Source organism: Camponotus vicinus, unplaced genomic scaffold, assembly GCF_025532165.1.
Source record: "Camponotus vicinus isolate PSW18456_S1 unplaced genomic scaffold, iyCamVici1.0 SCAF_13, whole genome shotgun sequence".
In the NCBI taxonomy this organism is placed as follows: domain Eukaryota; kingdom Metazoa; phylum Arthropoda; class Insecta; order Hymenoptera; family Formicidae; genus Camponotus; species Camponotus vicinus.
In genome coordinates this window covers 8139139-8164462 of record NW_028141949.1, presented here as the reverse complement: position 1 = coordinate 8164462, position 25324 = coordinate 8139139, and the positions used below count along the sequence as shown (strand labels likewise).

General features: G+C 41.2%; 2 protein-coding genes and 1 pseudogene across 2 annotated transcripts; 1 reads left to right on the top strand and 2 right to left on the bottom strand.

Moving 5' to 3' along the window:
- Positions 1-6830: 6830 nt before the first annotated feature.
- On the bottom strand, positions 6831-8323 carry LOC145964670 (uncharacterized; annotated as a pseudogene).
- A 5102-nt stretch (positions 8324-13425) lies between these two features.
- LOC145964669 (uncharacterized) lies at positions 13426-14631 on the top strand. The gene is made up of 2 exons (XM_083087679.1): positions 13426-13568; positions 13734-14631. The coding sequence occupies exons 1-2, from the start codon at positions 13426-13428 to the stop codon at positions 14629-14631; spliced, it is 1041 nt and encodes a 346-aa protein (XP_082943805.1).
- A 5899-nt stretch (positions 14632-20530) lies between these two features.
- On the bottom strand, positions 20531-22887 carry LOC145964668 (uncharacterized). The gene is made up of 2 exons (XM_083087677.1): positions 21470-22887; positions 20531-21179 (listed from the first exon to the last, which is right to left on the bottom strand). The coding sequence occupies exons 1-2, from the start codon at positions 22885-22887 to the stop codon at positions 20531-20533; spliced, it is 2067 nt and encodes a 688-aa protein (XP_082943803.1).
- Between the last annotated feature and the right edge of the window lie 2437 nt (positions 22888-25324).

The following is a 25324-nucleotide window of genomic DNA, read 5'->3' as shown; positions in this document are numbered from 1 at the left end:
TTATCTATCAATTCCTGTATATCTTTTTTCGTGTTTTTCTTATTTGTGCGCTTTGCAGGTGTTCGTCGAGAGTAGGTATACAAGGCGAGTTCTAACTCAGGTCCTCTCAGGGGGGGGGTGAGGCGCGAGGGGGATTTCGGAGGCGCGGGGGAATGACGTCACGCGGGACGGAGGGGATTTCGGTGGCGCGGGGGCTTTGTTTCGGCGTGTGTTGGATGTTTTATCGCAAGTATAAGCAATATTATATTACATACCCGGTTTATAAACAATATAAACAGCGGTATTCCTTAAACAATATTGTGTTACATACCTTAACGCGTCGGGACATGTTTTCGCAAACAAAATAGCTCTCCCCGGTACACCCCCCTCACCCCCAACCACCACATCCCTCAACCCCAATATAAGTAATTCTAGATTTTTTCCGTTCGACGTATTCTTATCTCTCGCATTGAATTACGCAAATTTATAAACAATATAAACAAATGGCGCCCCCCAGAATCATCTTACACGATTTTTTCTTGGAAGGAATGCAACGCATATCAGAACCGATATTCGGCTGCTTTGTGCTCTCGCGGTACCCCCCCCCCCTCACCCACAATATAAGTAATTCTAGATTTTTTTTTCCGTTCGACGTATTCTTATCTCTCGCATTGAATTACGCGTCGCGCGAATTTATAAGCAATATAAACAAATGGCGCCCCCCAGAATCATCTTCAACGATTTTTTCTCGGAAGGAATGCAACGCATCAGCTACGATGTTCGGCTGCTTTGCGCCCTTGCTTCTTCCGTTCACAAAGATAAGAAAGGACGAAATATATATAAGGAGGATTGAAGCGCATCAAATCATAGTACGTGATTTGAACGCCCATCGACACGTGCAAGTGCTCCATAGAAAATTGTGACGTGTGTATTAAAAGTGTGAAAAAGACAGGAAGACATCGAGGAGACTGAACGCGACCTGGTGGAGCAGTCCCGCCAAATTGCCACCTTGGGCGAGTATTTTGCATGGCTGCAGCATTGCGAGGAATTTAACAAACAGCTCGAAGAACGCAGTCGTGTCAAGCGTCCGCGACTCTCGATCGGAAGTAGACAGTCTCTGGTGGCTAAAATCGCGCGACTCGAAGGTGCAAAGACTCGATTGCAGAGACGGTTTATACCCAGCGGTGGTGATTACAGCGGCGACAATAACGCGGAAAGACTCGTTTGGCAAGAGATCGATACCGCGTTCGATAGCCGTATTCTGATCGGTGCTGTGATTAACGCAAACTATATCGAACCTCGTCAATTTCTCGAGGATGCCAAAGACATCGTGCTCGAGCAAGTGCAAGACGTTATAAAAACACAGTGTAAAAGTGAACACTATATTCAACGGTGAATTTGTGTCGGGTGATAAGCGTGCGAATAAAAGTATCAATACGAGAAACTGTGAACTCTTTCGCACATCCGATTTACACAAGTGGTACGAGCGCCGCGTTATCGAGCCCACCCTAGCATCGTTGGAAGAATTTCAGGAACGCGATAGTGGCTGGGCATTGTCGCGAATACAGAATTTGACTGTTAATGTAAATAAATATAATCCTATGCGCGCGGGATGTTATATTAAATTGCCGCGAGAAATTACGGCGAAGAAAGCGGTAATTAATGTACAATCCAGAGACAATGCGTGTTTGGCGTTGGCAGTGGGCAGCGCTCTATACCCCGCTGAAAGAGACACGAATCGGGAATCTTCATATCCCCACTATACGACGGTGTTAAATGTAGAAAATATTGAGTTTCCGATGACGTTGAACCAACTAAAAAAGTTTGAACTTGCAAACAATATCTCCATCAACGTCTACAGCATCGAGAAAGAGAACAGCATTGTCCCGATACGTCTTTCGGAGCAGAAACGGAATAAACACGTCAACTTGTTGTACGTGGAAGACGGCAACAGCGTCGGACATTTCGCTTGGATCAAGAATCTATCGCGACTTGTCAGTTCACAGTTGAGCAAAAAGGATCACAAGAAATATATCTGTGATCGGTACGTATAATTTAAATAGTTTATGTAATTATAAAATATAATGCATTGCATAAATCTTTAATTTAAATATTCTTTTACAGATGTTTACACTACTTTAGTTCGAACGACAAGTTGCAGTCACATACGGTAGACTGCGGAAAAATAAACGACTGCGCTATCCGATTGCCGAGCGATAAGGACAAGTGGCTCGAGTTCAACAACTACACGAGAAAAGAGCAGCTTCCATTTGTGATCTATGCCGACTTGGAATGCGTTTTGACCAAGATGGAGGAGGAAGAAAAGAACGCGTACCAGCACCATCGGGTATTTAGTATAGCGTATTATATGCATTGTTCGTACGACAACTCGTTATCCGTTTATAATTCTCGCCGTAGCGCCGATTGCGTTTCATGGTTCATCGAAGAACTTAAAAATTTAGCAATTCGCGTTAAGACTATTTTAATGACTACAAATGTCCCCATGGTAAATTTAACATCGGATGAGTGGGAAAAATTTCACAGCGCAACGCATTGTCATATATGCGAAAAACCGTTTACGCAAGAAGACGATACACGCGTACGCGATCATTGTCATTTGACCGGGCGATATAGGGGTCCCGCGCACTCAAATTACAATCTAAATTACAAAGAATCATTATATATTCCGATAGTTTTTCACAATTTATCAGGTTACGACTCACATTTCATTATCGAGGATATAGCCACAGCGTTCGAAGGGGAAATCGAATTACTTCCGATAACGAAGGAAAAATATATATCGTTTACAAAAACTGTTAAAGTCGCACAAGACAATTGGAAAAATTATATAAAATTACGCTTCATCGATTCGTACAAATTTCTTACGGCAAGTCTCGACAAATTGGCATCTTTTTCAGAGAAAGATAAACTCAAAATTTTAAAATCGAAATTTCAAAATTTATCTGCAGAAAATTTCAGTTTATTAACACGGAAAGACGTCTTTCCATACGAATACGTCGACTCTGTAGATAGGTTGCAAGATTCTTTGACCGGTGAAACTATATCCGAGAGTGATTACGCGCACGCCGAGAATATCTGGACGCGATTCTCAATTCGAACGCTGGGCGAATATAGCGATTTGTATCTCAAAATCGACGTCTTGTTATTAGCCGATATTTTTGAAAACTTTCGCGATAGTTGCATCAAAAGTTACGGACTCGACCCCGCGTATTATTATACTCTCCCCGGATACACGTGGGATGCCATGTTGAAGCATACCAAGATTACGTTCGAATTGCTTACCGACATCGATATGGTCATGTTTATCGAACGCGGTATACGCGGTGGTCTGAGTCAGTGTTCCAACAGATACGCGCGTGCTAATAACAAGTACATGCAACAATCGTACGATCCATCGAAACCATCGTCGTACTTGATGTATTTCGATGTAAATAATTTATACGGATGGGCAATGTGTCAACCGTTGCCCTATGCCGATTTTCGATGGGTCGACGACGTGTCGAATTTTGACGTAGCATCGATCGCGTTAGATTCGCCTACGGGTTATATCCTCGAAGTCGATCTCGAGTACCCGCAACATCTTCACGATACGCACACTGACCTTCCGTTTTGTCCGACACGCGACAAGCCGCCCGGCAAGCGGTAAGACAAACTCCTCGCAACGTTATACGATAAGAAGCGTTACGTGATACACTACCGCAACCTACGGCAATGTACGCGACACGGCCTTCGCATTACAAAAATACATCGCGTATTACAATTTACACAATCTCCGTGGCTTCGCAGTTATATCGAATTAAATACACAGTTTAGAACACTCGCGAAAAATGATTTTGAAAAAAATTTATATAAACTGATGAATAACGCGGTATTTGGCAAGACGATGGAAAATGTGCGTTTTCGTGTCGATGTAAAATTATTAACAAAGTGGGACGGACGATACGGCGCAGAAGCAATGATAGCGAAACCAAATTTTCATAGTAGAAGCGTCTTTTCGGAAAATTTGGTTGCCATAGAATTATGCAAACTTAAAGTAAAATTTTATAAACCAATCTATGTCGGCATGTGCATACTAGACATTTCTAAAACGTGCTTGTACGAATTTCACCACGAGTACATGTTTCCTCTGTATCGCGAGTAATGCCGGGTAATGTACACCGAAACAGATAGTCTAATATATCACATTGAGTGCGAAGATGTCTATGAAAACATGAAGCGCGATATCAACCGATTTGATACGAGCGATTATCCAATTGATAACGCGTACGGTATATAGAGGCGTGCAAATCTGCTCTCACTCCCGCTCGTTCTCGACAGCGAAACTGGATTCTCGAGACTCAGATCGGGAGCGCTGTTATCGAGAATCCAGTCTCGCTGTCGAGAACGAGCGGGAGTGAGAGCAGATTTGCACGCCTCTAACGGTATACCGCTCGTGAATAAAAAAGTACCGGGTTTAATGAAGGATGAAAATAACGGTGCGATAACGACCGAATTCGTCGGGCTTAGGGCAAAGATGTACGCGGTAAGAGTGGACGGGAAAAAGGATACGAAGAAGGTTAAAGGCGTCAAAAGTAATGTCGTAGCGCGTAATATAACCTTCGACGATTACACGCGGTGTTTGTACGATGAGATCGAAATGACGCGACAGCAGTCATGTATAAAATCGAAATTGCACAAAGTATATACCGTCCGCGAGACGAAAATTCCTCTGAGTCCGTACGATGACAAGCGGTATGTCCTGATTCGACTGACGTTACCATGGGGACATTATAGGATACCTTTGTAAATAAATGTATATTTTGTTTATTATTAATTGTATATATTTTGTACATAACCATGTATATATTTTGTATATTTTTATATTTCATATAGTTTTATGTAATACACATCTTACACACATTTATATTTCATATATTTTTATGTAATGCATATCTTACACATTTATATTAAGAATAACACTACATACATAATACTATTGAAAGAAATATTAATAAAGATTTTATATTTTATGTATATTTTCATTTTTTCAAATATATGTCATACATATTTTTTTCCTGAAAATTAAAAAATAAACATTGCATGAATTAAATCACATTGTCCTTATGTATCCAAGAGTTGTGCGAATTGTCAAATCCCAGCCATTTCACGTAAACCTCGTCACCCCTCCTGCGCAGTACTTTCTCCACGAGATACACGTCTGGATAATTCGCGCGATGCAACTCGTGCTCGTAGAACGCTTCAGCGACAGATTTTTTGCGATAATCCTCAAGTAGATAGCTTACGGGATTAGTATGCTGCACTTTTACAATTTTAAACACCTCGGTTGTCCAATTTGGCGTGTAACCCTTCTCGAAAACTGTCTTGTACTTGCTAACGCGTACCGAGTCACCTACTTTGATTTTCGCCAGATCCGCGATATTTACACGGTTGTATACAGTAGCCAAGAGTCTTTCAGCGATCGCGGGGGTAACGTCGACGTGTCGCATACCGATCGTTTAATGCTTGCGCGCGTTGTAATCCGATACGAGTCGCGGCAACGCGTGGATCCACTTGTAAGATCCGTTCAGCGTAAACATCTTCCACATGTCGTTTTTCAGCGTGCGATTGAATCGCTCAACGATCGATGCCTTCAATACCGAATATGTAGAATAATGATTGATGTCATGTTTCCGCATGAGCCGTTGCACGTCAGCGTTATAAAATTCCTTCCCCATATCAGTCTGTAAGTTTTTCGGACATCTTTTGCTATTTCGAATTATCTCAGCGATAGCGTCAGTTGTCTCGCTTCCGCCTTTACTCTTGAGTGGTGCGGCCCACGCGTGCTTGCTCAACGCATCGATGACTGTGAGTATGTAGTGGTAACCTCTGTTGAAACGAGAATACGGACGCATCTCGGCGATGTCAGCTTGCCACAGGTCATCGTATCCCCGCACTATGACGTGTCTTTGGGGAAAATTTTTTCTCGCCGGCGCGTGCAATTCGTTCACCAACTGCCGTTTCTCTAAACTATGTTGTTTCTTCGCTTCCTCGGTTATTCCCGATCGCCGATCCATCGTTGGCGTTCAATAGACGTTCCTGGCACGTTCGTTAGCGTTCGTTGGCGTTCGATAGACGTTCGATAGTTGTTCCTGGCCCGTTCGTTGACGTTCGATAGACGTTCGATAGACGTTCCTGGCCCGTTCGTTGACGTTCGATAGACGTTCGACAGTCGTTTCTTACACGTTTGATAGTCGTTCACTGTCGTTCTTGACCCATTTGTTGCCGTCCTTGACCTTGTTGGTAGTCGCTTCTAAGTAGTCCGTAGCCTCGTTCACAGTCGTTTCTGACCCGTTCGTAGCCGTTCCTGAGTTGTAGACCGCCTCGTATATAACCGTTCCTGACGTGTTCATAGCCTTGTTCACAGCCGTCCTTGAGGTGTTCGTAGCCTCGTTCGCAGCTGTTCTTGAATTGTGCGTAGCCTCGTTCGAGGCCGTTTCCTCTTCGATTACTGCCACTCATTGTAGCTTGATAGCCGTTCGTTAACCGTTTATAGTCGTTCGATAATTGTTTGTAGCCATTCGATAACTGTTCGTAGTCGTTCGATAAGACTTTGTAGATGTTTAATAATTGTACAATAGCCGCTCCTAAGCCGTTCACTACAGCTCATTACAGGTTGATAGCCGTTTCTGAATTAGTGTTAATCGCACGCCGAAGCTCGTTTATCGCAGTCTGCAAAGCTCGCTCCTTCTCGAACGCAGTCAGCTTCTCGTCTAACTCTTTCTGTTGATTCTTTAACGTTTTAACACATTGTTCCACGTACAGTTTGTTAACTGCATCGGTATCGGCCTCAGGTTGCGCTACACGGTGAATCTTGCGCGACCTCGCGTCATAGTCCGTAGCGACGCGACACAGAGCGTTTTGACGCAAGTAACTCTTCACCAATTTACTCCAATGATCGCTTGTGTCGATCGCATCATTTCTCCGTTCGAATAATCCAAATTTGTTGATAGGCATTTTTTTTCGATGCGAGTGACGTCGATCGACTGATTAGTTTCGTCGAGACACCGTTTAATTTATAATAAGGCCAGCTTCGCGAAGTTCCTCTAGGATCGACAGGATCTCGTTGTCATGAGCGTTGTGGCCAGCTCGGCGCGAAGCGTCGAGCAATCGTAGCCGATCCACTAGCTCGTTGGGGTCGTCCCAGTGCACGTAATCGATCTTATTGTCGGTTAGCGTCATCGCGCGAGGCATGAATACTCCCGTTCCGGATTTATTCTTTTTCGATTCGATTGACATCAACGGCGCGATTATTTGTTTATACTTGTATCCCTTGTTGCTATTTAATCGACCTTGCGCATTATATTTGCGTTTATGCGCACTCGTCGCCATTAATATGCTCTTATATTTTTGCATATCGTCCTCAGTGTATATGACGTCGGGAATTCTCTTGAAGATCAACTCGTATATTCCAGGTGTACCGATATACCTCACTTTTTCAATTATTGTAGAGTCATCTCTATCAATGTCGAATCGTTTGTTACCGAGACGCATTTCATTCTCGTCGAAATAGACACCGTACACGTGATCGATCTCGTTTTTTTCGTTGCCACTAAGGAGAGCGCTCATATACTTTTGTCTCAGTGGTCCCAAGTACTCTCGTAACACTTCTTAACCTTCCGACGTTTGTAACATGTTTCGAACGGATGTTTCGAGCGGGTTGCCCGTGGTTTCGAAAACATTTTCGATTGCGAGTGATTCGAGTATCGTGGGTTGTACGATTCTCGTTGTCGCGGACGGTGTAGAGGTTATCGGCGGTTCATCCAGTAAAGCATTCGATAGATCGGATGTACGCGGCGTCGATAAACGATTCGCCTTCAATCGTTTCCTCTTTCTCGGTGTCGCATCTTCCTCTTCCTCCTTGTACCGCTTGATGGGTAACGTTTTAATCTTCGCGTCAGCGTTACTCTCTGGCTCGTTTTTCACCGCGACTGAGCTAGAGTTGTCGGCGATCTTTTGCAGTGGCTCGATAATAGGCCCAAAATGGGTCTTGACCGCGATATCGTTGTCGATCTTACCGGTCTTCAAAGCGCGATGTTTCTTGCGAATCGATTCGCTCGTTTTCTCAATCTCCCTCGCAATCTTTTCACGCTCGCGAATATTATCGCTTCCAGCCATGTCGACGGAATGTCGAGCGTTTCACCCCTCTCGACGGAATGTCGGCAGCGACTAATCGTTTCGCGGTATCGCGAACACGTTAAATCCTTTTGTGTATCGCCCGTTCGTAAGCGAGCTGTCCTTATTTATCACTAGGAATCCATACTTTTGCTGCCAACAAGTACGACATAATTCACTGAAATCCTCGTACGACATGTCGGTATTCACGTGATCGTTGTACACGTGTTTCAAGTTGGTACCGTCCTGTTTAAACAAGATCAGCAGGTTCGCGTTGTCGCGTATAAGATGTTTTGGTATTCTCGCGTACGTCTGACAGAGATAGAAGCAGTCGACGTTCGAGTGACGATTTATTGAGAAGTACTCTCTTATCGTATCTTGCTTGTCGCACGCCACGTCATCGAAGACGAAAATCGAGTTTGGACGTGCCTCGCTCGGTGGAATGACGTCCCTGTTATTCGAGAACGTAAAGTAACCGATTTCGTCGATCGGCGTCAACAAATTCTCCAGATATCGATATTTCGGCTGTTGCAGCGACTTCGAGTACACGTTCACGTTCTCGAAACGTACACCGTGCGGACTTTCCAGTAGACTTATCAGAGGTTGGTTTTACCGCAATTCAAGGGGCCGCAAACGATCGCGCGTATAGTAGTCGGTAGCATCGTACCGTGTCTGCGCATCTCCGCGTTGTCCCGCATTGATCGTAATCTGTCATCGCAATTCGTCATGCGTATCGTCAAAGGTTGTCGTACGAACCGCATGTTTTCTCTTTCGAATCAATTTTGCGAATGATCACGATGGGGGGAGACCTATTTATAGAGGTGTCTCGACTCGAAACCGCTCAGTATCAAAAATGTTTCTCCTTCTATCGGATGAAAGAGACATTTTCCGGCTTACCGCCGAACAACTGCAGTATATCCCAAAGATTGTTTTACTGCAAAATTTTGGTGATTACGTGGAACGATTGTGGGACAAGCTTCCAGAATATATAAAGGCTGATTCGGAGGTTCGACAATATCGTTCGTGCATGCGACATTACAATCAGCCGTGGCAGCGAGCGCACATCGACGGTCCGCCACCGTTAATAAAAGATTGCTACGAATGTCCGCGAGAATTATGAGAGGCAGCGGTCTCTTAAATCGTGCGATAAACGCGCTTCCGATCGAATTCCATATTCCCGGCTATCAGTTTTGCGGTCCAGGCACGCGGTTGCGGAAGCGATTAGCCAGAGGCGATCGAGGTATCAATCCATTGGACGCGGCGTGTCGTGAACACGATATAGCATACTCTCGGAGCAACGATCTCACCGAGAGACACGCGGCGGATAGGATACACGCCGAGAAAGCGCGAAATCGCATCGGTGCGAGAGATTCGACTCTCCGTGAGAGAGCCGCCGCCACAGCTGTCTGGGCAGCGATGAAAGCCAAGACGAAGCTCGGTATGGGTCTGAAGAGGACGAAGACGAAGACGAAGAAAAAAACGGCGAAGAAACGGATACTTCCGGTAGCGAAACGTGGCGGCGTGTTGCCGATTCTACCAATGTTGGGTGCGCTCGGATTCCTGATCGGTGGAGCGACGGGTGTAGCGAAGGCGGTGAACGACTGAAAAGCCGCGCAACGTCACTTGCAAGGGATGCTACGTCACAATCGCGCCATGGAAGGTCGCGGATTATATCTCGCTCCTTACAAATACGGACGAGGAGCATCAACGAGAAGAAAAAAAAGACGTCAAAGAGACGCTAAAAATTCCGTAGGGCGCAACTACCAACGTACAATTGCTACAACTGGCAAAACGTGTGCGCATTCCATATTTTAGAGGTGTTTTCATGCGCAACTCTTTACCGATCGGTGGTATACAGGGCGATCCTGAAAAACGATCCGTCTATAAAATGACGTATTCCTGACACCATTCTAAGACAATTTTTCCTTTACCAAAATTTGATTTGAAGCGTAGTTTTTGAATTATGAGCAAAAATAGTTAGTAAATCACGCGTCGGGTACAGAAGGCAGGCAGGAGCGGCGCGGCGTGTCGCGAGCGCGGGCGCAGCTTACCGCCCGACGGGTGATTATCACCGCATGAGTCGCTAACTATTTTATCTTATAACATAAAATTATGCTTTAAATAAAATTTTGGTAAAGAAGAAAATGTCTTAGAATTACGTCAGAAATACGTGTTCCTTAAAATAACGTTATTTTAATAATGAAAAGTTGTTCCGGATCGCCGGCCGTCCGACGTTGCAATCAGCTGATTGCTACACGCGATGTGTGTATGGCGGAGTGTGTGCGTAAGAGAGAGAGAGAGAGAGAGAGAGAGAGAGAGAGAGAGAGAGGGAGGGTAGGAGGGACAGACATTCATACACACGCACGCACTTTTTTTCTCGCTCTCTTTCTCTCTTTTACGCAACACTCATACACTCTCTCATTCAGTCTCTCACTCACACTCTCTCGGTCACTCACTCACTCACTCACCTGCTTACCCACTTGCTCACTCACCTTGTAGCAGCGTAGCGAATCTTCATGCTATGTATTGTTGTTATCTGCTGCACGGTTATGATTGCTAGAGATGCGCGACACATCGAAATTTTTTCGATTATTAGTCTCACACTCGATTGACACAATACAGATTACACGATAACGAGTTTACTGTTTATTCACTCACTATTGATTTATCGATACCAAAAATTACTTTCAAAGAAACGCGAATGCAAACAGCACATGACTCGACGCGAAGCGACGGACCGCGGAGACTGCGCGACCACAAGAGTTATGTTGCCAGAAACACGACACGCGACATCTAACAAACGACTTGCGTTTCATTAAAATTACATTATTGTAATTAAAATTACATTATTCTTGCGATTGACTTAAATCTTCGCATCGTGAATGCAATAATTTCGAAAACGTAATAACGTACAACACATGCTTTTTAAAATAATAATTATTTATTATAATTAAAAATAGTTATTATTTATAATAAATAATTAATTTTTTAAGTATGTCATTATACGTTTCATGTTTTCTACCGCATTCGCAATGCGAAGGTTTTAGCCGATCGTTCGTCTTATCTCGCGTCAATCACGCGCCACGCGCAAGTCGTTTGTTAGATGTCGCGTGTCGCGTTTCTGGCAACATAACTCTTGTGGTCGCGCAGTCTCCGCGGTCCGTCGCTTCGCGTCGAGTCATGTGCTGTTTGCATTCGCGTTTCTTTGAAAGTAATTTTTGGTATCGATAAATCAATAGTGAGTGAATAAACAGTAAACTCGTTATCGTGTAATCTGTATTGTGTCAATCGAGTGTGAGACTAATAATCGAAAAAATTTCGATGTGTCGCGCATCTCTAGCAATCATAACCGTGCAGCAGATAACAACAATACATAGCATGAAGATTCGCTACGCTGCTACAAGGTGAGTGAGCAAGTGGGTAAGCAGGTGAGTGAGTGAGTAAGTGACCGAGAGAGTGTGAGTGAGAGACTGAATGAGAGAGTGTATGAGTGTTGCGTAAAAGAGAGAAAGAGAGCGAGAAAAAAAGTGCGTGCGTGTGTATGAATGTCTGTCCCTCCTACCCTCCTCTCTCTCTCTCTCTCTCTCTCTCTCTCTCTCTCTCTCTCTCTCTCTCTCTCTCTCTCTCTTACGCACACACTCCGCCATACACACATCGCGTGTAGCAATCAGCTGATTGCAACGTCGGACGGCCGGCGATCCGGAACAACTTTTCATTATTAAAATAACGTTATTTTAAGGAACACGTATTTCTGACGTAATTCTAAGACATTTTCTTCTTTACCAAAATTTTATTTAAAGTATAATTTTATGTTATAAGATAAAATAGTTAGCGACTCATGCGGTGATAATCACCCGTCGGGCGGTTAGCTGCGCCCGCGCTCGCGGCACGCCGCGCCGCTCCTGCCTGCCTTCTGTACCCGACGCGTGATTTACTAACTATTTTTGCTCATAATTCAAAAACTACGCTTCAAATCAAATTTTGGTAAAGGAAAAAATTGTCTTAGAATGGTGTCAGGAATATGTCATTTTATAGACGGATCGTTTTTCAGGATCGCCCTGTATATCGAAAAGAGCGGTATCGTAAATTTGGATAGCGTCGAAGGACCAGGTACTCATTGGGTAGCGTACGCAAAGAGGGGAGATCGTGTCGTATATTTCGACAGTTTCGGCAATCTTCGACCACCGAATGAATTGGTGCGATATTTCGGACGAAACGTAACGAAGATACAGTACAATCACACACCTGTTCAAACTTACGATCAGAGCATCTGCGGACAATTGTGCTTGCAGTTTCTTCGAACGGTCGATGCATGCGAATTTAAAGACTGATATTGCGCTATTTAATTCAGTATTCGTTAAACAGTTTTGCCGACATGTCTATGACATTCACGTTGACTGGGAAGAGTAGCGTTCTCGCGGCAAACTTCTTTCCCGCCGTAGATTTGGGCGACGATGCATACGAGCTCGGTCTAACGGATTTTGAGACTTATCACACGATACCGAATGTGAATTCCTCGAATAATAAATTTTACTTTGGCAAAGACGACGCGGAAATTACGAATTGCGAGATATACATGCATTTTTGAAACATGCAATTTCACGGAAACATCGCGATAAGAAACACATTGACGACGGTGACTATGAAGATGGAGAATATCCGATAGTGCTCCGCGCTAATTACAATACGATGAGGAGCGAGATCAAATGCGCATACAGAATAAATTTTAGCAAGCCCAACAACATTGGATTGCTAGGATTCTCGAATCGTATTCTCGAGCCGCGAAAATGGTACGAATCGAACATGCCGATTAACATTATCAACGTGAATATTATCCGCGTAGAGTGACCGCGGGCGCGTACAACAACGGTAAACTCGTTCATACGATACATGAATTTTCACCGAAGGTACCACCGGGATATAAGATATCGGAAACGCCGGCGCAGATCATTTACCTGCCGATCATCGCGCGGAGCATTACGGATTTAACGTTACGCGTTGTCGACCAGAACGGACGATTGCTCGATTTTCGAGGAGAAGAGATCACCGTAAGATTGCACTTATGACGGTTATGGCGATAACGTACGTATGCGACGTATGAGATGCTCGTGTTGAACGGATCGAATGAGAGATAACGCAATCTTTACGAGGCCAGCGACAACAACAACAATGTCGACGTTCGCCAATATCCAATCATCCAAGAAAAAGAAACTCAGTGCATCGAACGTTGCGTTTTTACAATCTTTGGGATTCGCGGTGCGAAACAGCTGAACGATGACCGACATCCTCAACATCGGTGACGCGCCAACCTTCGACGATCGTATCGTCAAGATCGAGACTCACACGTACAACCCGTTCGCCAATACAACGTTCGGATACAGTGACAAGATAAGAATACCCATACAACAACAGGATCTGTATACGTTGCCGTATGAGAGTTTCCTATACATCGAGGGAGAACTAACGGAAAACAGACCACCAGCTGACGGAGGAGCTGATGTGGCACTGGGAAATAATTGCGTCGCATTCATGTTCGATGAGATTCGATACGAACTCGATGGCGTTGAGATTGATCGCAATAGAAACGTAGGAATAACTACTACGCTCAAAAACTATGTAACGGTATCATCCGATAGAAGCGTGATTATGAGGAACGCCGGCTGGGATGCGTCGACCAATGCGAATGGACACTTCAATTTTTGCGTACCGCTCTACATGTTATTGAGATTTTGCGAGGATTACAAACGCGTGGTGATTAACGCTCGTCACGAATTGATCTTAATACGATCGCGCAACGACAACAATTGTCTGCTTGGAGATTCGACGCTGGAGCCTGCGATCAACATATTCAAGTTACAATGGCGAATGCCACACGTGCTGTTGAGCGAGATCGAAAAACTGTCGATGCTGCGTGCTCTGGAAAGCGGACGATATCTCAGCATGGGTTTTCGCTCGTGGGATCTGTACGAGTATCCGCTATTGCAGTGTACAACCAAGCATTCGTGGGCCATTAAGACCGCGACTCAGCTGGAGAAACCACGCTACGTTGTCTTCGCTCAGCAAACAGGCCGGAAGAATGTTATGTCTGAGGATACGAGTCGATTCGACGACTGCAAATTGATCAACGTGAAACTCTATCTGAACTCGGAATGTTATCCGTACGACGATATGAACCTGGATTTCGATAAAAACAGATGGTCCATTCTGTACGACACATACACGCGCTTCTGCAAGAATTATTACGGATACGAGTATCTCGAGCTGAGTCTCACCGTCTCGATGTTTCTACGTAACGGTTCGTTCGTGATTATCGATTGTTCTCGACAAAACGAATCGGTCAAGAGCGCAACCGTGGATGTGAGATTGGAATTAGAGTGTAAGGAGAACGTGCCGACGAATACCACTGCGTACTGTCTCATCATACACGATCGCGTGATCCAGTACAATCCGTTGACCAACGTTGTACGCAAAATCACCTAAGTGTTCGCGACACAAGAGAGAGAGGAAGAGGAGCAGGATATGTAAATCAAAGTGTTGCGAGACGTTGGTTTTAGAGTTTCGTCATTCCTCTCGACGAGAGATCTCGTCATGTCCGTACCAACGTTTGTGGATCTGCAAGGATTTATTGTCGGGAGAAATTTTGTCGTGAAGGAAGCTGCGGTTCTGAGAAAGGGATATGTTCTCTCGCATTACTTTTTCGCAAGTCCTGTACCGTGGAGCGTGCTTACAAAATCTGAGCGATATCAAGTCTCATGGGTGATTAGAAATCATCACGGATTACAATGGGAAGTCGGAAACGTTTCGTATGGCTTGGCTCAGCGTAATTATAACAGCTATCGTTGGTACGATATACGAAAAGGAAGAAGAAGAATCGTCTGTCGTGTACGTTAAAGGACTTGAAAAGCGAAAATGGCTGACCGATATACTAGGCGATGCGGGAAACGGCTATATTATTGAAACCTTGGATGCAGATTACGAAGATATTGATTCTCTAAATAAATTAGATATTACCAATAGTATGCGATGTGGAAAACATGTTAAGAATTGCGCATTACAAAATGTATTCAAAATATTTAACTGGTGGTCGCAACGCCAGAAACAATTGCAAGAAAAATAAAATATATAAACATTAATATGTGTTATCTCTTATTTCCCCACCCTAATCCTTTCCTTGCGTTTCTAAGAATTCTTTTGTCCAAGCGCCGTCTCCCCCTTCTCCTAAATTTCAGAGCGTTAGAAGCATTGATCCCCCACCACATTATACTTTTGGAAGATGAGCGTCACGTATACTCGATTAATTCCTGTACGATCAGTGTCGCGTTAACCGTTCGTGGTTCACTTTTCATAACCCCCCAGAGAAATGTACTACGTTGAAAGAAGCAGCAGCAGCAGCGGCGGCATCGGAAGACGCGTGAATAATTACGTGCGGAGTCGTGATAAAACTCCATCGTTTGAAAACAAATGTGACGAGTAAGTTTCGTTTAACTTCTTTCTGTTTTTATATTTTTTACAAATTGTATTATTATTACTATTATTTAATTTTAATTTTTCCCGTAGTATTTCATTGGAGCGTCGTGCGGTTCGTATACTAGGTAGACGATACGCATTGACAGCTACGGAATTCAAATTCCTCGAAATTGGTATCAACGTGGGTCCGCCGAGTTACGTGGAGATTGCCATAGGAGATCATCGGGGAAAGGAACTGATATTATCTCTCGAAACGTGGAAGGGACTCTACGAGCAACGTCATAATATTCAAAATTTCCTTCGGAACGGCTCTCAAGACATCTACAGTTTTATAAGTGTTGGACCGCTAACAGTGCAACGTTCATACAATTACGATGCTAAACTCATAAGTCTCGAATCTTCAGATGTACGCATGATGATGATCGAATCGACGTTACATCGTATGTTCGATCTCGATGGTTGCATAGATGTAACTTTCGCTCGATTGGATAAAATTATCGAAACAGTTGATGTCAAGGGTACGCAATTCTCCAATATCGCGTCCACTGTAACGGATCCTAAAAAAGTATCGAATGTAATACGCGCGAATGACGCTTTCAACAAGCATCAACTCGTCGATTGCGAGCTGGCAGCTTTAGTTTTTAGTTCATAGTACATAAGAAAAATATGTATAAAAAGAAGAATAAAGAGTTTCAAGTTTACTAAATCATGACGTAATTTCTTCGAACATATTTCCATCCTTTGCGCTAGTTATAAGTCTTTACCTTTTTTCTCTCTCTCGTACGCGTTCTCCTCGCGCTATCGTTCCCTCTCTCTCGCACGCGTTCGTTGTCTTTCAAAGAAATGCTGCTGTTTATATTGTTTATAAACCGGACATCGGTATATGCAATACTATTTATATCGTTTATCAACCGGATAGGTAATATAATATTGCTCGCGCTGCCTCCGAAATCCCCTCCGTCCCGCAATTGTTAATTGCAAATTACATATTTTTTCTTCAAAACAACTATGTGTTTTCTTTACATCAATTGATTGCTCTCATTATTTTGTACGTAAAAGTATTAAGGTAAGATAATCGAAAAATGAATATTTTACAAGATATTTTATGGTTTATGTAAAATTAAGAAATGATTTCAAGCCTCATAACTCGGAAAGTACTTAATGAAAACTAACTTAGTTATAGTGTTTTGGAAAGCTCTCGAGATAAGCTACAAGAATATGCAAAAGCGTATAGGGTGTCCCATTTAAAAAGTTGGAGGTGACCTTCACATAACCTTGACAACGCTATTCGAGGTCATAATAATGTTGCTGTGTAATGCGCCACATAAAACCCTATAACTTTTGTATGAAACATTTTTTTTTTATATGCGTATTTTTCGAAATAAGGGGTTTCCACACTTTTGCTAATCCCTGTATATACAGGGTGTTTCATTTTAATCCGACCAGTCGAATATCTCGAAAACCAAGCCCGGGAGAGAAAAATATTTCAGACAAAAGTTGTTTGGTTTCGAGGGGGCCATAAGATGGTGACAATGATTTGACCTTGAACAGTCATTTGAAGGTCACATAAAGGTCACCTTAAATTTCTTAAATGGAATACCCTATATACTTTTGCACATTCTTGTAGCTGACATCGAGAGCTTTCCAAAACACTATAATTAAGTACCTTTTCGTTAAGTACTTTTTGAGTTATGAGGCTTGAAATAATTTCTTAATTCTACATAAACCGTAAAATATCTAGTAAAATATTCATTTTTCGATTATCTTACCTTAATACTTGTACGTACAAAATAATGAGAGGAATCAATTGGTGTAAAGAAAACACATAGTTGTTTTGAAGAAAAAATATGTAATTTGCAATTAACAATTCCATATTTTTTGTGATATCACACACATTCATGATAATAATAATATTAATATGTTAAATGTTTATTATGTTTACCGCATTCTTCAATCGAACACATGATTGCGTTCGATAGCGCCAGTAGTACCTTAACCTACCGCAACCTACCATGACAAAAAACTGCTTGCAGTCGCCGAGTAATTATCGTCGCATTGTCGCGTCGTCGCGTCGTGTAGTAACGTGTCCGCGCGTGTTTCTTTCATCGAGTGATTTTTAATTGCCAACAGTTATTATTCGACAGTGATTAATAATGATTAGTGATAGAGTCATTAGTAAATTTCTCGTCTCATCGAGTGAGTAAATAAATGTGATTACGTTAAAGTTTATAAAAGAATACAGTTCATGAAAGAAGAAAAACTTTCAGTTAATAATTTAGTGTGGATTTCTTGTCTTTTGCAACGTGATATCTACGTTAAATTTGAGAACGTATCGGAAAATACATTTCTCCTTCAAGCAATTACAGCAATACATCAAAAGTCATCGAACAAGGTAATGATAACTATTTTTTGACGTTATGTGAAAACAGATCTCGGGAAGTCAGAGGGACAGTGTGTCAAAGGAAATTCGTGAAAAGAGAGGGGTTTTTAGTGGGTAGGGAGTACCGAGTTGGTAATTCGACTTGGTACTCGAGTCCCACATAACTCACTGGATCGACCGGTGGGTATGCATAAAATGCATTTTCCCCTCTCTCGTAAAAAAAAAAATGCAGGTGAGTGAGCGAATGAGAGAGAGAGAGAGAGACAGACAGACTGACAGAGAGAGAATGTATGTGTTCGCATGTGTGTCTGTATGTGTATAGCGACCAGCTGATCGCAGCAGGCGCCCCGCGTAAGCACCCGCGTCTGACGGTGAATCGCGCCACCCTTGCCTGCCTCTTGTATTCGACCCGTCATACGTTAACTACTTCCTTTAATAATTCAAAAACTACGCTTCAAATCAAATTTTGGTAAAGGAAAAATTGTCTTAGAATGGTGTCAGGAATACGTCATTTTATAGACGGATCGTTTTTCGGGATCGCCCTGTATAACGTGACTAAGTGATCCTAATGTACTTTATGCGTAATGGTTTTGTGAACACTAAGTACGCAATACGTATAATATATATATATGTAATTATAATATTCAATATACAGGGTGTCCTAGACCACCCGTACATCCCTTTTCTTTCAAAAACTAAGCATTTTAGAGAAAAACGTTTTGGACAAAAGTTGTTTGGTTTCGAGGGGGCCATAAGATGGTATCATTGGTTTGATCTTGAAGAGTCATTTGAAGGTCACGTGAAGGTCACTTCAATTTTTTTAAATGGAACACCCTATATATTTTTGCACATTCTTGTAGCTTATCTCGATAGCTTTCCAAAACACTATAATTAAGTACCTTTTCGTTAAGTACCTTTTGAGTTATGAGGCTTGAAGTAATTTCTTAATTGTACATAAATCGTAAAATATCTTGTAAAATATTCATTTTTCGATTATCTTACCTTAATACTTTTATGTATAAAATAATGAGAGGAATCAATTGGTGTAAAGAAAACACATAGTTGTTTCTAAGAAAAAATATGGAATTGTTAATTGCAAATTACATATTTTTTCTTCAAAACAACTATGTGTTTTCTTTACACCAATTGATTTCTCTCATTATTTTGTACGTAAAAGTATTAAGGTAAGATAATCGAAAAATGAATATTTTACAAGATATTTTACGGTTTATGTAAAATTAAGAAATTACTTCAAACCTCATAACTCAAAAAGTACTTAACGAAAAGGTACTTAATTATAGTGTTTTGGAAAGCTATCGAGATAAGCTACAAGAATGTGCAAAAATATATAGGGTGTTTCATTTAAAAAAATTGAAGTGACCTTCACGTGACCTTCAAATGACTCTTCAAGGTCAAACCAATGGTACCATCTTATGGCCCCCTCGAAACCATACAACTTTTGTCGAAAACGTTTTTCTCTAAAATGCTTAGTTTTTGAAAAAAAAAGGGTTGTACGGGTGGTCTAGGACACCCTGTATACAGGGTGAGCCATTTTAATTAACGCACGCAATTATTTCGGAAACAAAGCATTTTAGAGAAAAATGTTTCAGACAAAAGTTTTATGGTTTCGAGGGGGCCATAAGATGGTATCGTTGGTTTGACCTTGAAGAGTTATTTGAAGGTCACATGAAGGTCACCTTCAATTTCTTAAATGGAACCTACTATTTGTCATTGCATATTCTTGTAGCTTATCTCGAGAGCTTTCCAAAACACTATAATTAAGTACCTTTTCGTTAAGTACTTTTTGAGTTATGAGGCTTGAAATAATTTCTTAATTTTACATAAACCGTAAAATATCTTGTAAAATATTCATTTTTCGATTATCTTACCTTAATACTTTTACGTACAAAATAATGAGAGCAATCAATTGATGTAAAGAAAACACATAGTTGTTTTGAAGAAAAAATATGGAATTGTTAATTGCAAATTACATATTTTTTCTTCAAAACAACTATGTGTTTTCTTTACACCAATTGATTCCTCTCATTATTTTGTACGTAAAAGTATTAAGGTAAGATAATCGAAAAATGAATATTTTACAAGATATTTTACGGTTTATGTAAAATTAAGAAATTATTTCAAGCCTCATAACTCAAAAAGTACTTAACGAAAAGGTACTTAATTATAGTGTTTTGGAAAGCTCTCGAGATAAGCTACAAGAATATGCAATGACAAATAGTAGGTTCCATTTAAGAAATTGAAGGTGACCTTCATGTGACCTTCAAATAACTCTTCAAGGTCAAACCAATGATACCATCTTATGGCCCCCTCGAAACCATAAAACTTTTGTCTGAAACATTTTTCTCTAAAATGCTTTGTTTCCGAAATAATTGCGTGCGTTAATTAAAATGGCTCACCCTGTATATATATATATATATGTGTGTGTGTGTGCATATATGGTTGAGATATGCGTTTATTATGTTTTATTCTGTTTTTATTATATTTTGTGTGTTCTCTTTTGTGTTTTTTTTTTCATACTGCGGGGTATACGTCTCTTGTTACTCGAGTGCTCAATTCCACGTGTCCTAGCTTGATTAATATATCTCTGAAGTTGTAGGTTTCTCCGTTGTTTTCTCCCTGTATTGTAAGTTTGACGAGGGCGAATCCTCTTCCCAAGGGCAATATTATATTAATCCAGCCGGTGTGACCTTCAGCCAAGAGCCGGCAGAGTTCTCGGATTTTTTTTGGCCATGTCGTTGCATTATTAGGCGACCCAGTGTAGGCGAGTCCGCACGCAAAAGCTTGCCACGGGAGTTCTCGAAATCTGTCTTCTAGGCGATAGATCTCGTACATTGGTCGCCAGGTTGACCAGCAATGATCTCCTAGACGTACTCTAACCATACTGGATGCCCGGCTGATTTTCTCCACCCATCCTCGTCGCCAGCCATTACCTTCTTTGACAACGACGTCCATGTCTAGCGTTATATCATCCGGGTAGCAGATTAAGAACTTGCTCCTTCGTGACATGCGGAGAGCAAGTTCTTCTTCCATCTCTTGTAGGTCCTGGTCGCCATTTTTCAATCGGACCCAAAATAACAGAGGAGACACGACCCGGAGGATAAAGACTTCCAGATGAGAACGCGTAAGACTTTCTGTGTCAATGGGCGCTGGTTCCATTTTTCTACAAAGAAGTTAGTTTATCCAATCAGTTGTAAGTTTGTCTTTATTTAATTGAGTTTGAAGGAGAATGAAACAGTGGCAGAAGATTGAAGAGAGAGAGAGTGGGAGGAGGTTTCTAGCGGTATGCTCGAACCTTCACTCCTTAAGTTGTAATGTAAAATTACAATTCTCCTTCAGAGAGAGAGAGATGGGTAAACGTGGTCAGAGGGCCCTATATAGGCTTCGGTATCAGCGGGATGTTTATTTTTGTGTGAATCTTCGGCAGTCGGTGCGGTTGGCTGGTTAGTATACGATGGTTGTTTCAATTTCAGATGTAATAAAAGTTGAGTAAGGGAATCCCAGATGGCCCCTAGGAGGTATATGGACCATCCGTACACTGTGTGTAAGGCATAGCCATGCACTAACGTATCCAATATTAATTTGAAAATTCTCGCGGCTGAATATATTCCCATGATTCCGGCGCTAATATTTCCAAAGATTAGAAACCTTTTCCAAAATTTTTCCCATGTGGAAACGGCTATTTTCTCTATTGCATTTTTGTCTAGCAGGTTAGAGATTGAGCCTCCTTGCAAGGACGTGGGTCTCCCCATTACTCCCCTTGCAATGGTGTTGAACACGGCAGGCCTTTCGGCAGGAAACATAATGTGGTCTTTAAGATCCTCAAGATCGTTCTCGGTGTATATCCCACTGATGGCGAGTGATCCGGGGCTAACATATTTCCAAGTTGGTTTAGTTAAAGGTTTCATAATGATGGGCGGTACTGTATCTATTGGTTTTGGCATAAGTTTATACCACGAGTCTCCTAGCAAATACATGGCAGGTGCGAATGCGTTACATGCAATTTGCGTCCCTTGTCGCAGTAACACGTGCGTTTGTGGCGTGAAGAAGTACGTTTGATTTCCCCTCAGTACAGGGAGTTGATTGTAGCAATATTCTGTTTGGGCGAGTCTCATCTCGACAAGTACGCATTTCACGATGTGAATTACTTCACCGGCTAATAACGCCATGTATCCCGGTCCTTTCATTAGATAGTATGCAAATATGTCAGGTGATTGAGTAGCTATAGGTAATGCGTTTTGCAGTAATTGTTGCTCCAGATTACATTGTTGCAATAATATATTTCGATATAATTCGTTTATTTGTGTGCGTATATGCCTTTCTACATACACAAATTTAGAATTCATGTATGTGAAGATATCAAGGTTCGATACTTTTGACTGTTTTTTAAAAATTTCGACGCCCGGTGAAGCTTCAAAGATTATTAATTTTGGTTGTTCGGCACGGGTAAGAGTGTATCCACAGGTAATGTATTTTCCTCTACTGGTTAATGCGAATATAGTATTTTGGGTCGTTAACGAATAAGCTACCTGCGACTGTTGATTCATACTATCAATTATCTTATCGGCATACCCCTCGTATAATATACCATAACTAGAAAATTTGCAAGTATCGGCAGGTACGGGATCCCAGAAGGTGTCTCCTTCTTCTATATCTGAACAGCTTGTAGCGCTAAGTTCACACGCTACTCCGGATCTAAGATGTACCTTGTTAATGTTTATTCTTACGCCGGCTACGTAATCTTGGAGGGTTATTTTAATACTGCCCAGTACAACGACATCCGCCCACGTTCCATATGGATCTGAATACGCGCTTTCGGAGCATGATCCATCTGAATCGACATGACCGGCTAATGTTATTGGGCGAGTCATGGTTTGATTCGATTTTAATCCAGTTATATAGGTTTCTGTTAATTGGAACGTTCCATAAGTATGCATACGGCGGCATGCCTCGCGGGTTACTTCTTGTATAAATGAATATTTGCTGTTAAATACATCCATAGAATGTGAAAACATTTCGCATTTTCTGATTAGTCGATCAATTTCAACTTTGCATTGTATTACTTTTACGGAATCAAATTCGTTAATTTGAAGTAGCTGAATATAAACTCTGCTTGAGTTTACACTGCTTTGGAATATCACATTCTTCGATGTTCAGTAACGTAGTGATATTAGCGGATGCTGAACCACAATCATAGCCTATTATTCCGTAAGTAGATTGTAATTCCACAAATAAAAATATTAACGTGGCTATTTGCCTGGGATCCATCTGAAAATTTTTCATACATATATATTGATATAATTAACGTATCTATTTGCTATTCATTTACTTCGTTAGTGTAATTATTATATTTATTATTTAATTGCTACCTAATAATAACAGAAATATTATGTGTATACGTGCATTTTCCTTTCCCCGTAAGAGTTTTATTAATGTTACTATTGTTAGTATTGTTAATTTTATTACTATATTTATTATTATTATTAGTATTATTATTATTCCTTTTGATGGCTTGATGGTTTATTGGTGGGTTTAATATAAGAAATTCGCAACCGATTCGGATGTACTATTCGGCTGTTCTTTTTTATTCTTATTCTCACATTATTTTTATTCAGTTTTCTAAAACTTCATGAGGGCCTGTGTAATGATCGCTGAATTTTCCCGGTTTCGGCCCCTTTAGTAAAAATACTTGATCTCCAGGTTTAAAGGTTTGAGGATTGATCTTTCTGTCATATTTCTTTGATCTATGCTTGGCGTCGATCACATTTTCTCTGGCATTCCCTTGAATGGTGTGTAGTTGCGTTACAAGGTTTATCAGATATTCATCGTAATTCGCTAATCTATCTTCGGGTGCTGAAAGCTCACTTGAAGGGACTCTTGCTATTTTTCCAAATACTAACTCATATGGAGTGTGTTTTGTAGCTTCATGCACGCTTGTGTTATAATTAAACATTGCAAGTCCTATCCATCGGTCCCATTGCTTTTGTTCGTTAGCATATTGTTTAAGATATTCTCCTAGCGCGTGATATGACCTCTCCAAAGATCTGTTTGATTGCGGATGGAAGGCGGTAGTACGGAATTTACGGATTTTAAATACTTTGGCTAATTTTTTCATTAGGTCGCTAATAAAATTTCTGCCTTGATCTGTTAATATGGCCTTGGGAGATCCAAGTACGCAAATAAAACGGTCTACGAATACTTCTGCAATTGTTTCAGATGTCTGGTCTGGCAATGGTATTCCCATGCAGAATTTTGTTAATTGATCTTGTAACGTCAGTATATATTCGTTGCCTCTCTCGGTCTTTGGTAAAGGACCGACGATATCCATTGCTACTTTATCGAAAGCAGATCCTGGAGTGTCGGTGATTATCATAGGTTGCTTGGTTTTTACTCGGACTAATTTCTTTAATTGGCATTGTAGACATTGTTGTATATATTTTTGAATATCGGATTTTAAATTTTCCCAGTAATAATTATGTTTTATTCTATGATATGTTTTAGTAACGCCACGATGTCCCCCTGTTGGCGGACAGTACATCTCGCCGATTATAACAGGGCGTAAATCTTTAGGAGGATATTTAATTAATCCATTACATATTATTATTTTGGTGGGTACGTCAAGGAGTATCAATCGAAGTTGTATTTTAATATTATCCCATGGAACATTATTAACGTAATCGGTTTTTGCTATGCTAAGTGTTTCTAATTTCAATGTTTCAAGTAGATTTCGTAAATCGTTTAACGCTGTAATGATTTGGTTGAGAGCTACTGTAGGGCCTTCTCGTTGTCCCTCGCCGACAGGCAGTGCTACATGGTAATAGTTCTTATATTTTATGGCGGTAGCTTTACTCAAGACAAGAGAATTTAGATGTGGTAATTCGTTTCGCTCAAATAATTTTTTAGATCCAGAATCCAAAGGATTTCCCTCAATATCAACAAAATATGCAATGTTGTCTTTTCGTAAAAATAGTAATTCGCGTGAGTCGACAATATTACTCCTTAAGAATTTATCTCTGATTATAAAGGGTTTTGTTTTCCTGGATTTTAGGTTTTTATTTATGTCATCTTCTTCCGTATCTTCTTCTTCCGTATCTTCTTCCTTTTCCCTTTCCTCTTTTTCCTTCTCTTCTTCCTCTATGTTTAATTCATTTATTGTTTTATAAATTTTATCAGGAGGATCATTTCGTTCATTAGTTTTTTCGGTATCGTTTTTTAATTTAGCTGTCTGACTTCTTGTTAATATTCTGTTCTGTTTAGGAGGATCATGTATTAATGCTTTCTCTGTTAGCTGTGCTTCAACCGGTTCAT

Excerpts from the sequence above, each read along its gene's own strand:
- LOC145964669 (XM_083087679.1), top strand. The coding sequence starts at position 13,426 with ATGACCGACATCCTCAACATCGGTGACGCGCCAACCTTCGACGATCGT. Across the intron at positions 13,569-13,733 it reads CCCATACAACAACAGGATCT|AAACGTAGGAATAACTACTA; the intron begins GTATACGTTGCC and ends TGATCGCAATAG.
- LOC145964668 (XM_083087677.1), bottom strand. The coding sequence starts at position 22,887 with ATGACTCGCCCAATAACATTAGCCGGTCATGTCGATTCAGATGGATCA. Across the intron at positions 21,180-21,469 it reads CTGAAATTGAAACAACCATC|AAAAATGGAACCAGCGCCCA; the intron begins GTATACTAACCA and ends ACTTCTTTGTAG.